Here is a 15,983-nt window from a genome sequence, read left to right as displayed (position 1 = left end):
TTCAGGTTTGATGATTCCTGTCTTTTGTGTGGTGGAGCAGTTGGATGGCTCTCTTGAATATGACAACAGAGAAGAACATGCAGAGTTCGTCTTGGTTCGAAAAGATGTGCTTTTTAGCCAGCTGGTGGAGACCGCGCTCCTGGCCCTGGGGTACTCCCACAGCTCCGCAGCTCAGGCACAAGGTATTACTACGCATCCCTGCTCCTCCCTGTGCTTCTGGGTATCATGATTGGCGGAAGAGTGTGTTTCCTGAAATAATTCTCAAACAAGGGTTGGAGGAGAATGGTCAGGTTTAACAGCTTTTCCAAATAGCAAATAGCACAATGTTTCTTGCAGTGTCTTTATTTTCTGGTTGCTTTGGGAAGCATTTGACCGGCACCTAGAGATCCACCAAAACAAATTTGCATTTTAAAGTGATCATTGTAGGTTTGTTGGCATTGATAGCTCTGTTATTTTCTCTAAGTCCCTGAAGTGGGGTTCTCAGAATGCGGAGATGTTTGATCCTAATTTATCCAAACTTTAATACATGATTTGTAAGCTTTCAGCTTTCTAAATTTATTTATTGCTTTGGGCCTGCAGCTTATGCACGTTACAATCAGCTCTTAATTAAGTACCAAAAAATGGATTCATTTTACCAAACTTTTGTATCTTTGAAAATTGCTCTGTAGTTTTAGGGTAGTCCATTCAGTAAAACAAAAACAACAACAACAAAAACCAAACCAAAACAATAACAACAAAAATCTCAGTATCTTTGTGATCAATTCATTATATCTATGTAATTAAATATTAAATGGCATCATTATTTCTGCGTGTATTGTACGCACTGGAGAGCCCATTGTGAGCTTGTGTTGCTTCACTCTGAAGCGTAGCCCATTGTTCTTTCATGGCAAAGGATTGACAAAACAAATAACATAAAAATATCCCCCAAACCTTGAAAAATGGAAAAAAAAAATTGACCCAATAGAATGATTATTATTGTATTTCAGGTGAAATGATTGAGTTGTACAGTTTATGATAATGGTTATAATTAAAGGAGAGAAATATGTGACTTCCAAGTCTTGTTTTATATATTAATTTTCTATATTACTGTTCTTACTTAACATTTGTATATGTGCCACAGATTTTTGCAACTTTTTTTATGAGTCCCTCTTCATATAATTCCTAGGAATTGTCAGTCAGAGCCTCCATTTATTCAGATAAGAAAACCATGAGAGATCAAGTATTATATACAAAGTTACAAATATGGCGACCAAGGATTTACTATCCAAGCCCTTGACTCTGATTCTGTAAGCAGATCATCCCTGTTTTAAAAATGTTTAAGTATTTAAATTAGATTTTAATTCTACCAGGAAAGCAATCCATCTGAAACCAGGGGTCAAGAATGTTTTCCCAGGGCAGGTAGTAACCCCACGGATCATTATGAGTCTAAGCGCAGTCTGAATCCGAGCGCTCGGCCTGTTGTCGGGTACAGTAATAACAGCTGAATTGTCGAGTCCACTGCTTTCAAAGCAGTGTGATAAAGGATGATTCATTTCCTTTCTCTGACGACTTTCTTTCTTGTGTAAGGGATTCAAGATTTGATCCTGAGCAAATTGCATACTGGGCACCATTGCTTTTATTTTATGCTATGTGCCTGAATGAAATAAAAGAATCCCCCTCCTCCCCCCCATAAACTTTTCATGCCATTTTAGGGATATTTTTTTCTGAATGTAAAGGTCATTGTATCCCACTGCTTGCATCCTGGTGTGCCAGCTTCCTGTTTGACAGGGCTATCCATCTCAGTTAGCACGGCTGCTCAACGCGCCGTGAGCTCACATGTGGAGCACAGAGCACTAAGTGGCCAAGATTTGATTCTTGGCACATGCTCAGGGAAGGGGCTCTCAGGAAATTTGCACCAGGGAGCCACATTGTTCCATTCAGTGATGGGACTGAGAATTCTACCCACCAAGGTGAGATTGATACACTAGCAAGGGATATGGTCTACAGTGGAGGATTAAACAGGAGAAAGGTCAAAAGCAAATATTTGCTTCCCCAAATTTTTTGCAAACCATGGTTAAAAAATACTGGATATTACACTTTTAAAAAGTTGAATCAACATTCTGAAGGTGCTCTAGATCACAGTTAATACTTTATTTTGTAGGTAAACAAAGGTTTTAGCACTAGACCCTGTACTGTAATTTTAGAGGGGGAAAAATTGCAGTTTGTTTAGTTTTAAATTAGGCTGCTGATCTCTGTTTCGGGTAAATGGAAAAACTTGGAATTGTTTATTTTGAAATGAATGTATTAGATCTTTGTTGTCATTTAGCTCATCAGGCAGGCAATTCGCTGCATGTTTGTTATAGACCAAACAGAATACATGATAAGACTGGTCATTTGTGTGCTGGACAAACAGCAGAGTGAGAGAAAGCTAGAGAAGGAGGTAGGACAAAATATGACTGCATATCGAAGTCTGAGTTTGTATGGGTCTAGTTTTCTGTTTTTATTATTATTGTTATTATTATTATTTTGTTTGTTCATTGTTTAGGTAATTCCCCCAAGATGGGGAAGTCGTTGGGTGACCTAGCAAATCCATTTCCAACAGAGAAACTGAGTGTTTCTGAACTTCTAACTGTGTTGGAAAAGTTGGGCAGAACTAAACTGCAAGGAGAGTGGGTTGCTGGAGCCTATTTTATTTTTATTTTTAAAAGATTTATTTATTTATTCTAGAGAGGGAGAGCATGTGAATGGGGTCGGGGGGAGGGGCAGAGGGAGAGGGAGAAAAAGAATTTCAAGCAGACTCAGCCGAGGGCAGAGCCTGAGGTTGGATGCTCAGCTGGGTTTCACGACCCTGAGATCATGACCTGATCTGAAATGAAGAGTTGGGCACTTAACTGACTGAGCCACCCCAGCGCCCCATGCCTATTTTAAAAATTGAGGCTCTTGAAACATGACTTTTTTATTTTGACATGACCAGAAAAGAGTTTCAATAATTGAATTGTATAGTATTCAAATTGCCTTGAAAAGAGAAACTACATTACCAATGTCATTATTTTGGAGTGATACTCAGGCCCTCATGACAAGATAGTGCACCCATGCTTTTGTGAGTGTGGGATAGTTAATTTCTTTTTTGAGAGGGCATTCCCTCCAAGTGAGCTTAAGAGACTTTATTAAGAAAAAACATTTGCTTCTAAAAAATGATAGAAATTCCACTAAAATGAAGGTCAGGGATTTCCAACACTTCCCTCCCTCCTCCCAGCTTATAGTAACCTTAGTAACCTTTATTTGAGGCCACATATTGGGACTCAAGATAAGGGCAAAAGATAGTGTCATAAATGATCGGCATGGTGCTTCTAACTGAGCCAAACCCTCCATTTCCCAGGACACATACCATTAACTCTCTGTGATTCTCAAGGATGAGAGAGCTCCAGGATACATTTGACCTGCGGTTTTGCATATGCAAAAAGTCAAAAGATGCCAGGCTTTTTCCTTTTCCTAGAGTAGGTGGCTTAAGAGCTAATGAACGGCAGGTACATTTTATGGTGGACCATGAGTCTGTATCTCTGAATCAAAAATCTTCTAGTTTTGGAAGAGAAGTGTTAACCTCGGGAGCTACTACATGGTAACCCTACCCACTCCCCCAAATTAAACTTGGTCATTCCCTTCATTCTTTTCTTCTTTCCTTTTCATCCTTTCAGTTCTGCCCCATATGGCTTTTGGTATAGCTACGGATCTCTCCACGTCATTGAGAGAGTTCTTTATCCTGCTGATTAAGTAGCTATTCGTAGGTGCTAACGTGGATGGTGGATGTGGGGAGATGGCAGTGATAGCTGCGTGATTCCTCACTGTGCACATTTGATTAAATTTGTAAGTGGGCATCTTATTTCTCCTCTGCCTCCTGTAAATTTTAAAGTAAATTTAGAATTTTATTTATATATATTTTTATTGAGGCATAATTGACACAAACATATTAGTTTTAGATATATAATACAATGATTTGATATTTGTGTATATTGTGAAATAATCACCCCAATAAGTCTAGTTAACATCCATCACCACACATAGTTACAGAATTTTTTTTCCTTATCATGAGAACTTTTAAGATTTACTGTCTTAGCGACTTTCAAACATAAAATACAGTATTATTAACTGTAGTCACCATATTGTATAGTATATCCCCAGGACTTATTTTACAACTGGAAGCTTGTACCTTTTGAATCCCTCACCCATTTTGCTCACCCTTACCCCCACCCCCACCTCTGGCAACCACCCATCTGTTTTCTGTATCTATGAAGCTTGGTTTTTTTAATTAATTGTTTTTTAAGATTCCACTTAGAAGTGAGATCATATGGTATTTGTCTTTCTCTGTTTGACTTATTTCACTTAGCATAATGCCCTCAAGTTCTATCCATGCTGTCACAAATGACAAGATTTCTTTTTTATGGCTCAATAATATTTGTGTCTGCGCAATCCCACATTTTCTTTATTCATTCATCCACTGATGGACATGTAGACTGTTTCTATGTCTTGGCTTTATAAATAATGCTGCAGTGAACATGGCCGTTCATATCTTTTCAAGTCCGTTCCTTCTTTTCTCTCCTCCCTTCCCCTCCCCTCCCTATTCTTTTTCTTTTTCTTTTTCTTTTTCTTTCTTTCTTTCTTTCTTTCTTTCTTTTTCTTTCTTTCTTTCTTTTACTTTCTTTCTTTCTCTCTCTCTCTCTCTTTCTCTCTCTCTTTCTGTCTTTTCTTCCATTCTTTCCTTTCTTTTCTCCAAGTTAGTGTTTTCTTTATTTGGGTAAATATCCAGAAGTGGAATTTCTGGATCATATGGTAGTTCTATTTTTAATTTTTTGAGGAACCTCCATACTGTTTTCCACAGTGGCCGCACCAATTTACATTCCCACCAACAGTACACAAGTGTTCCCTTTTCTCCACATCCTTGCCAATACATGTTATTTCTTGTCTTTTTGATACTATCCATTCTAACAGGTGTCAGGTGATATCTCATTGTGGTTTTGATTTGCATTTCCCTGATAAGTAGTGATATTGAGCATCTTTTCACGTACCCGTTGGCCATCGGTATGTCTTTGGAAAAATGCATGTTCAGATTCTCCGTCCAGTTTTTAATCAGGTTGTTTGTTTTTTTGTTTTTAAGTTTTATGAGTTCTTTATGTATTTTGGATATTAGTTCCTTATCAGATATATGATTTGTAAATATTTTTTCTCGTTCAGTAGGTTGCCTTTTCGTTTTGTTAGTCGTTTCCTTTGCTGTGCAGAAGCTTTTTAGTTTGATTTAGTACCACTCGTTTATTTTTGCTTTTGTTACCTTTGCTTTTGGTGTCAGATCCAAAAAATCATCTCCAAGACCTATGTCAGGGAACTTACTGCATGTGTTTTCTTCTAGGAGTTTTATGGTTTCAAGTTTTACATTTAAGTCTTTAATCCATTTTGAGTTGATTTTTGTGTGTGGTGTAAGGTCCAGTTTCATTCTTTTGCATGTAGCTGTACAGTTTTCCCAACAACATTTATTGAAGAGACTGTGTGTTTTCCAATGTATATTTTTGGCTTCTCTATTGTAAATTCATTAACCATACATGCATGGGTTTATTTCTGGTCTCTCTATTCTGCTCCATTGATCTGTGTCTGTTTTTATGCCAATACCATACTGTTCACTATACCTTTGTACTATAGTTTGAGATCAGGAATGTGTTGTCTCCAGCTTTGTTTTGTTTCTTAAGATTGTAAAATTTAGTTTTGACCAGAAAATTTTATTTAAAAACAAACATGCTGAGCAATAAATAAGCAAAAATTCTTTCTGGCTTGTTAGTTTTGGGTTCATGAATATATAAAAATTATGGAAGAGAAGCTGTATTAATTACCATTTTATCTTGTTTATGTTGGAATACTTAAATTTACACAATCATTTAAAATGATATCTTAAAAAAATGACGTAAAGTACACTTAATACCATGTTAGGTGAATCAAGAAGAGTGCCAGATGCAGTCTCAATTATATAAAATTATATGTATATGCATGGAAAAAAGACAAAGGAAATCTATTAAAATGTCATCAGTGTGGGTAGTGGGATTATGTGGTAGTGGAATTGTCTTCTTTTTCTAATCAGAAAGAATATGTAAGTATGAAATTCTACCTTCTCCGTGAATTCTCTTAATAAGTGGGAATTTGTTTTTTCTACCTTATTATCCAATTTTGATGAGCAGTTCACTCTGTCCCTAATATATCCATAAGTGTAAAACTTGTCCACAATACAGATGTATTTGTTTTTGTTTTTCAGTTTAAGATGAGAAAAAAGAATAAGTCATTAATGAGTCCCTGTGATGTATAAATAAACCAAGGGATTTCTTAGAGTTTTAATAGTGCTAGGTAATATTAATTGAGCAGTTACAGTATGTCAGGCACTATTCTAAAAGATTTGCATGTACTGACTCATTTAAATATCACAACAGCTTTTTGAAGTTATGTGTTCCCCCATTTCACAGATGAGGAAACTGAGGCAAACACAGAAAGGAAGTAACTTTCCTGGGCACAGAGAGCTATGGATGGAAGAGCTGAGATCTGAAGCCCAGGGATCCAATTCTACAGTCAGTGTTCTTAACTGCAGGGCTGTTCTGTGATAGACTTGATTAGTGGGAGTTTAGAGTTGGGGTAGGAGTCAGTTCTTATTTAATGGTTACTCTTTACTCTTTGACATAAGCCCTAAAAGGCAGGACTTTTAGATTGGGTACTTACTGAAACATAAGGATTCTATCATCCATCTATCTATCTATCTATCTATCTATCTATCTATCTATCTATCTATCATCTATCTATCATCTATCTTTTTTGTTGCTGTTAAAGATTTTATTTATTTACTTAACAGAGAGAGAGAGAACACAAGCAGGGGGAGCAGCAGGCAGTGGGAGAGGGAGAAGCAGGGTCCCCACTGAGCAGGGAGCCCGATGCAGGGGCTCGATCCCAGGACTCCCGGATCATGACCTGTGCCAAAGGTAGACGCTGAACCGGCTGAGCCACCTAGGCATCCCTCTTTCTGTCTGTGAAAGAGTGTGAGCAGGGCGCAGAGGGAGAGGGAGAAAGAATCCCAATCCCAGTCTATGCGGTGCTCAGTGTCACCACCCTAAGATCATGACCTGAGCTGAAATCAGTCAGACACTCAACTGACTGAGCCACCCATGTGCCCCAGGATTATATTTATTTGATAATGGTTATATATATTCAGTAATGATAAATTATACATAGAGATACTTTTTCAAGGCAACTGAGACAGCCTTCATTAAAAACAAACAAACAAATCTCACAGGATTGTTGTCTGTTGAAGCCAATTCCTAAAACTAAATAGAAGGCCTAAAGTAGGTTGACTAATTCAAATATACCATTCCTACTTATGAAGCCTAAATGATTCTTTTTTTAAATTTTATTTACTTATTTGACAGAGAGAGAAACAGCCAGTGAGAGAGGGAATACAAGCAGGGGGAGTGGGAGAGGAAGAAGCAGGCTTCCAGCAGAGCAGGGAGCCCGATGAGGGGCTCGATCCCAGGACCCTAGGATCATGCCCTGAGCCGAAGGCAGATGCTTAATGACTGAGCCACCCAGTCGCCCCTAAATGATTCTTGATATGAAAATAAAGCATATTTCTTAGTAATTCAGATTTTCAAATTAATTGATTAAGTAGTATTAAATGCCTGCCATGTTCCTGTCATTATTCTAGGCTCTGGGGACCTGAAATAAATCTTGCTTTCATGGAGCTTACATTTGGTAGTTCAATAACACAAGAAAAGTTTAGTAACGTAGATTATTAGTTGATTTTTGATCCTCTGAGCTCAGAAATATTGAATATTAAGGTTCAGAGAATAGAAATGCATATAAAATCTGTTCAAAAGTTTAGTTCTAATTTATAACTAAATGTTAATTTTGTTCTTGAAAAATACTCAAGAATTACTCATAGTTTCTGGAAGTAGTGACCAGATGGAAAATATGGGTTAAAATTTCCAGAACATTCTTGCTTTGCCTCATTAAAGGAAAGCTGTTTATTTGCCACTTCTGTCTGCTATTGTCTCCATTTTAAAAATAGGCTGTTGTTGGCTTTTTTATTGGTGAAACTCTTGTGTTCTCAGAGACACATTTTTTTAGAACACAAGGGTAGTACTTGTGGTAGGCATTTAGTCAATGTTGGAAGATTGAACAAATGGATTGAAGGTATTATTTATTACCCTGGAGAAATATATGCAGTTCTAGAAAGTGCCAGTTTACTGTCTTCAATAATTATATTTGGACTCATGAACTATTGAAACTATTTTGTTCCCTTAAAATGGAGTGATACATAGCACAGTGTGAAGTCTACAGGAATTCAATAAATGTTTGTTGACAGTGAAAATGGGTATTTTTAAGGTTCATTTTTACTAAACTTTATCCATGAAAAAATTTTTTCCTTGTGTATCACTGTGAAGTTGGCTCCCATTCATGAATTAGCTATTTTTATCAGAAGTAAAATATAATTTGACTCCTTAGTGATCAGCTTCACCATTTCCAGATTATTCCATGTCATCATCCCATAGGCAGTGGTGTTTTGACTCCACTCATGGTGGCAAAACATTTCGAATAATAACTTTTAGACTCAAAGAGCTGCTTATTCAAAACATACTTATGGAATTGCTGGGATCCAAATTCTTCTGATCAAAGCTTAGAGGTATTTTGTCAGTGTTTATCTGGACCTCATCTTTTTGAAGGCATTCTATACAGGGAGAACAATTTCAATCTGGAACCGGAGACAGTGGTAAGAATAAATAGAATAAGACTTAAAATCAAAATAATAAGGATATTTTTTAAAGGAATGACTTAATTTATTTATTACTTTATTTAATTTATTTACTTTATTTATCATTTTATAAATTATTCATTTATTTATTATATACTTTCCAGGGAACTAGCTTTTTACAGCATACTATTGGGAAGAACTTTACAAAGAAGCTACTTTGAGGGTAAATTTTATCATCAGAAATGAATATACTTCCATTTTAGATTATTCAGTGCTTGAAATGCTCTGTTCTTTAATTCTCTAAAATGTTTATTCTGGGAATATGCAACATATACAAAGTAGAAAGATTAGTGTAGTAAATATTCACAAATTTATCATGTAGCATCAACGATTAGCAGTTCATGGTCAGTCTTGTTTCATCTCTGCCCTTACCCACACGTTACTTCTCTCCCACTGGATTATTTTAAATTATATCCTAAACCTCATATTTTATCCATAAATATTTTACTAAGTTTCTCTGCAAGATAAAGACTACCTTAAAAATATAACCACAAGGGGCGCCTGGGTGGCTCAGTCATTAAGCCTCTGTCTTTGGCTCAGGGTCCTAGGATAGAGCCCCACATTGGGCTCCCTGCTCAGCTGGGAGCCTGCTTCTTCCTCTCCCACTCCCCCTGCTTGTGTTCCCTCTTTAAAAAAAAAAAAGCTACATAGATGTAAATTTCTTACAAATGCAGAATTTTTTTCATAATTGTACTCCCAAAGTAATNATAAAACCACAAGACCAGCATGATTCTTAAAAAACAGGTAATACCTTATGTCATGAAATATCCAATCAATGTTCAAAAATTTCCCATTTTATAATTTTCTTTTAGTTTTTTTTTTTTTTTTTACTCAAATCAGGAGCCACGCAGATCTATATATTGCACTTGGTTGATGTGTCTCTCTCATTCTCTTAAATTGTTAAAAATTATTTTCTAGGGGCACCTGGGTGCCTCAGTCAGTTAAGCATCTAACTTTTAATCTCAGCACAGTTGCAAGCCCTGCGTTGGGTTCCATGCTGGGCATGGAGCCTACTTAAAAAAAAATTTTTTTTCTAAAACTAATGTTTGCCATTTTAATTCAGAATTGTTTTTGTGTTGGGGCGCCTGGGTGGCATAGCGGTTAAGCATCTGCCTTCGGCTCAGGGCGTGATCCCGGCGTTGCGGGATCAAGCCCCACATCAGGCTCCTCTGCTATGAGCCTGCTTCTTCCTCTCCCACTCCCCCTGCTTGTGTTCCCTCTCTCACTGGCTGCCTCTATCTCTGTCGAATAAATAAATAAAATCTTTAAAAAAAAAAAGAATTGTTTTTGTGTTGCTGAACTTAAAATCTTAACCCTATAAAGGGCTGCAAATATGATGATTTTAAATAAACAATCATAACCTTGTAATGGAATTCAGAAAAATCACATTTCTTTTTTTTTCTTTTTTTTGCACGGGGAGGGACGGTGCTTAAAGGCATATGTTGTCTGGAGCCCAAAGGTTTTTCATGCTCTGAAAGTTTGATATTCTCCCTATTGAAAATGTCTAAAATGATCTCTTGCCTTGTATTGCTTTCTTGGTTTCTTTCTTTGGCTCTTTTCTTTGGCCCCCCCCCCCCCCCCTTTTCCTTCTTTAATTAAACTCTCATGTTTGGGAGACTCTCTCAGCAGTTTTTTCTTTATAAGGGCAATGTTGAAAAAAGGTGCATATTTAGAAATTTTAGGCCTTGGAGCAATCTTTTAACAAACAAACTGCTTTTTCTGTGGCTCTGAAAAGAGAGCTAAAAAAGCTACCCAAAATTGCTGTTAACCTTGTCTCATTAGAGCTGGATGGGCCAAAATATAAAACACTGGCTGTGCTGATACAAATCTCTAACAACCCCCTCTACTCTTCCCTCATCTACTACATAAAATTAAATGTTCATATATGCATGTGTACATATGCTTATTCACCTGCACAGAGCAAAACCTGAAATACTCCTTTTAAATGCCAAAGGAAGGATAATGCCATTTTACTTCCTTGTCCAATATATATTTAAGAATGAGGGGCGCTTGGGTGGCGCAGTCGGTTCAGGGTCTGATTCTTGGTTTAAACTCAGGTTGTGATCTTGGTGTTGTGAAATCAAGCCCCACGTGGAGCTCTGTGCTAAGCGCAGTCTTCTTGACACTCTCCCTCCCCTCTCCCCTTCCCCCAACTCAGGCACGCATTTTCTCTCAAATAAATAAATAAATAAATCTTTTTTAAAAAAGGATGAATATCTAATATAAATGTTTGTAGTTCTGTATTCCTTATATTTGCTTATATTGGCAGAAATATGTGTTATTTAAAATATATAGATATATGATTATGGCTCACATGAAGGTCAGCTATCGAATTACTGTCTATATGTAAATTTGTAGAGGATAAAGACCCTATCCAACTTGACATGTAGGATGCCTAGCAGTTGAGTAGGAAATACTCGATAACAACTGGCAAGGGCAGTGAATTAAAAAAAAATTAGTCTGATCTCACTCTACCTCTGACCTCGCAATTTCCACTTAAAACACCCATTAAAAAAAAATCGTTTTCAGTGAAGACAATTCATTAAAAACTAGCACATTATTTCTTCCATGATGAGGGAAGTGCTTAGCAATATTTTTAGTCAGCTGTTTTGTTTGGGGCAATTGGCCATTGTGGCCATTAGCTTTGGCGAATTTTTAAAGTTGCTTAAAATCTCTCTTTTTGGGATTTAGGTGTGAATGTCCGTGAGCTGGAGGGGACTGATCAGCTGAGTTCTATGTTTTGGCATCATGTAAAATGATCTAGGTTAAACAGATTGGCCCACAGTGATATACAGCTTTTATTTAATAAAGTATATCTCATTAAAAATGTATAGCTTTGAGGAGTTATGAATAGGAAACCTACGACCTAAAATTGGTGATACTGTGATACAATTTATATTGTGATTAATTTTTTATTCTATCCTTCTAAAGTATAACTGTCTTTTACTACTATATAGGTTTTAAATGTAAGGTGGTCATTTACTGAAATCTCAGGTCTTTGTGTGCTTTAAGAAGACATAGTACAGATTCCATTCAAGAAATTCATTTAATAAAAAGCATATTCATTGAAACACTTCTAAGTGCTAAGATAGATAGTGCTATTTCCTTTTGGGTAGATCTTTTATATTTAAAGTTCTGCAGTGATACAACTCTCAGTCTTGGTACTATACCATCATATTTCAACTCTAGGAAGTGTCTATTTTGATATTCGTGATAGAGAACAAAAAATTCTTGGCTGTAGAGCATTTTGTAATATTAAAATGCTTTTTAAAAATTTCTTGCTTCCTTTTTTAAATGGATAAGAGCTCTGTCATGTAAATTTATAATTTCAGTTAATTCTTTGCAAAATTGTGAAATTTCAGAATCATAGTTCTTCCACTTCTTATATTAGTGTGCATTTTACATTTGTACTTTGGTTGGCCAGATTTTTTCAGATACAGTCTTATTGTAAAAATTATTTTTACAATTATTTTAAAATTTAAAATTTTAAAATTATTTTGGCATTACAACTCAATAATTCATTCATCTGCATAGCATCAGTTAGTGGACAGTTTATTTATTATTGATTTAGGTAGCTTGGCACACAAAGTGGTGTCCTGAGATGTCAGGGACCTCTTTTATCTGCAGTGTGATTAGAGGACAAGCTCAGTGGTGGTCATGGGAGGCAGGGATGAAATGCATCCTTCTGGTGGTTTGGTCACTCGCGGGCACCTTGGTTTGGTTTCTGAGGTACTAAATAGATTTCACCGGATTGTGATGAGCATTTAAAACCCATTGCTTTGAAACTCAATGGGTTGTTGTTGTTGTTTTTATTTTTATGGTAGCTTTGAAAGCTCTAGAGTGAGTGCCATTTGCTCGCTCAAAAACAGTAACTGGCAAGATTGTTGGTGTGTCAATGAGGAAAAACACAAAGGTTTTCCTCTGTCTTCCTTTGTGGTTTGAGGAAATATCACCCTGGACAGAACAGCAAATCTGCGCTACTGTTTTACAAGCTCATTACTAGGGTTTGAAAAGATCGCTGCAGGCTATATGCAAATAGACGGTGCCCGAGGTTCCTCTCAGTTTCTCGCCCACTTTCGGCAGAGAAATACATCCGACATATTCTTTCTGTCAGTTTTGTAAATCAGAGAATGAGGTGCTGGAAAGCTCATAGCACAGGCAAACCTCTGCCCTCCATGGTGTGGCCCTACGAAGTCAATGATCTCCCAGGTAAAATTTGGGCCTACCATGCTGGGAGCAGATTACGAGGCCGGTCTGTTCTTGATCAAAAGCTCTGAGCAGTTTACCAGCTTCGAATGGTGGTTCTTCTTGAGGATATATGCTGCGGAGCCACAGCAATAAAGGACAATTTAAATGTTTTATTATTATGAATACAGTGATTCCTTGTGGGTTGGAGAAGAGACTTATTTGAAAGGAGACTCGCTTTAGACATTCTGCAATGGAAAATATATCAGAATTATTTGGAAAAAAAAAATAAAGCTCTTTAGTAAGATCTTTAGTCTCTCGGGCACCAGAGACGCATCTTAATTCTCTGGTTCTCTTGCACACTATCATGTTATTCATTCGTTTAACAAATATTTTGTGCCGGACATTGTTCTAAGTGTTGGGGACGCAGCAAAGAGCCAAACATAATGCCTCTGTCCTCAAGGTGCATTCCAGTAGGGAAATAAAAAAATAAATGAGAAATATATAATAAAATGTTAGGTAGGACCTGACATTATATTATGCTATGTTGACCTTATTCTCCCTTTTTATTATTTTTTTAAAATTTAAATTTAATTAATTTACATATAATGTATTATTTGTTTCAGGGGTACAGGTCTGTGATTCCCCATCTTGTCCATAAGGGAGTTTGACAAATTTAGGCTTCTCCTTAGCCAGAACAAAATTGAAGATCTTGAATGGGGTTTGAGGATTAAAAATAAAATGATGTGGGCACTTAAAAGGCTAAGTCTCCGGTTTCTGAAAAATTTACCTGTGTGGACTCTTTGATTTTTGGAATAGGATAAATGTAATATTGTCAGAATTAGCTTATATTAAGCCATGGTGTAAATTTTTAAGGGAAACTGGAATGTTTATGTGATAGACATATTGTGAATATATTTAATGAAATTGATATTATTAATTAATATTAAGCATTAATATCTAGTACTTTTTATGTACCAGACACTGTTCTAGGTGCGACACGTGTATTTACTCATTCAATCCTTATAATAACCCCATGAAGTACATAATAATATTATTATTATTTTTCAAGTTTTAGAGAGAGAGCACAAGTTGGGGGAGGAGCATAAACAAAACCAGAGGGAGAAGCAGGCTCCATGCTGAGCAGGGAGCCCCATGTAGGACTGGATCCCAGGACCCTGAGATCATGACCTGAGCCGAAGGCAGACGCTTAACCGACTCAGCCACCCAGGTGCCCCAAGTACATAATATTATTTTCCACATTTTACCAATGAGGAAACTGAGACACTCTGAGGTAATGAGTAAATTTACCTCAGAGAGGGAAAAAGCTCAGCTGACACCACAAACTGGCTCCTGAGAATGTGTACTTAACCAGTATCCCATTCGATGGCATTATATTTCCAGTCTGTGAATTTAGTCTACAATCCAAACTGATAGTAACTAAATTTTACAGGCATGAACCAAAGATTGACATTTTGGATTTGGTAACTGAACATATCTATTTTTAAATTGAGTGGGGAGCTTGTTTTGAGTTTAAATAACAAAACTGAACTTGCTGTCTTGGGATGGGATTTTATGGGAACTTATTTTATGAGACCCCATTTTTGTATATCTAAGCCCTTTATAAACTTACAAATTAAAAAAAAAATCTTTTTCTAATAGTAAACTAATGCTTGTTAGTTATAGAAAACTAAAAAATACAGAAAAAGTAGAAGACAAAGTCACCCGAGGACCAAACCTCCTAGAGATAAATGTAGAAATAATGTTTTTAGGCATTCCCCTTAAGTTTTGGTTCAAGGCCTTCTTTTACACAGTTGAGGTTTTATATATGCAGTACTTTCACCTGTGATTTTTTTTTACTCAATATTATAATGTATAATTTACATATTTCTTATTTTTAATACTACAAAATAGGAATGCTTTTGGTTTTCAAATCAAATGTGAAATATTAGCTTTCTTTTGATTAGAATGATTTAGGAGCAGTCAGTAAATTAGGAGGTGTTAAGTATAGATAATGTGCCTAGTCCATGCTAGACAGAGTGACTTATTCCAATATTTATTTGAGAATAGAGTTATCCTTTGAAAATAATTTTTTTCTTATTTGGCTCATTGCAGGTGAAAGGCCAGTTATTAAGAAAGAAATTGGCATTGGCCTGCTTTCTTTTTACCTTTGCCTTGTGGTAAAGAGTTAAGTTTTTTAGTGTGGTAGAAGAATAAAAAATTATTTTGTCATTCAGGAAACTTTAGTTAATTGATTTCATGTTTTGTTTTTATAATAGTCTTGTTCTTACCCACAGTTTGTTCTTTCTCCTCTTTAAAAAACCCCTTACACAGCATTGTGTGGGTTAGTTACTGAGTTAGTTACAATGACAGTCCTGTGTTTAAGATGTCCCTTGGCCCAGGAATTAATAACTGATGACAGTTTGTCTATTTTTTGGCCTCTGGATTTTGCCATGTACAGTAGGATGGAGATTTTATGTGAGAATCATTGGGGAAAACTCTTAGGGATGATTTTTCCTGTGCTTGAATTGATTTGAGCATAGCCCACTATTGGAGATAGGGAATTTTTCAAACAAATCATGAAAGTTCCTATACTTGCAGGAGCAGTGGGTTGTGATCCCTTTTGGTGGTTTGTTTCTAGAGGACCTCAGATCCTGCTGAGTGTGGAAAAGTGATGAGCAGCTCTCTGGCTCCCTTCTGTATTTTATAGTTCTAAGATTGACCCAATTTCTTTTCATAGCCTTCCCTGTAGCTTAGCAGGTGTGAAATAGTCTAGTTAGAATTCAGATGTATTTGGCAACCTACCCTGCACCCCTTCCCAATAGTATCATTGGCACCATTCTGATCGGCTCCTTTTTATGTGCTTTTCTGGAGTCACTCAGCCCACACTGAGGTCTGTCCTCAGAGGTAGGGATCATTCTCTTCCCATGCAGTTTATGATCGTGGCCCTTGGATAGAGAGAAGTTATTTGCTTTCAATAAATATTTAG

At 36.5% G+C, this 15,983-nt stretch overlaps 1 protein-coding gene across 4 annotated transcripts in view; it reads left to right on the top strand.

Annotated features, from left to right (window-relative positions):
- Positions 1 to 15,983, top strand: part of SATB2 (SATB homeobox 2) — a 191,395-nt gene that overhangs the window by 31,923 nt on the left and 143,489 nt on the right. For all 4 annotated transcript variants that reach the window (XM_034654917.1, XM_034654915.1, XM_034654916.1 and 1 more), the window contains one exon: positions 6 to 182. In XM_034654917.1, coding sequence (XP_034510808.1) covers positions 11 to 182 — 172 coding nt within the window. In that variant the 5' untranslated portion in view covers positions 6 to 10. The remainder of the gene's footprint in view (positions 1 to 5; positions 183 to 15,983) is intronic.

Source organism: Ailuropoda melanoleuca, chromosome 2 (assembly GCF_002007445.2).
Source record: "Ailuropoda melanoleuca isolate Jingjing chromosome 2, ASM200744v2, whole genome shotgun sequence".
Lineage (NCBI taxonomy): Eukaryota > Metazoa > Chordata > Mammalia > Carnivora > Ursidae > Ailuropoda > Ailuropoda melanoleuca.
The sequence above is the reverse complement of the archived record's forward strand: the minus strand, read 5'-3'. Positions and strand labels throughout refer to the sequence as shown.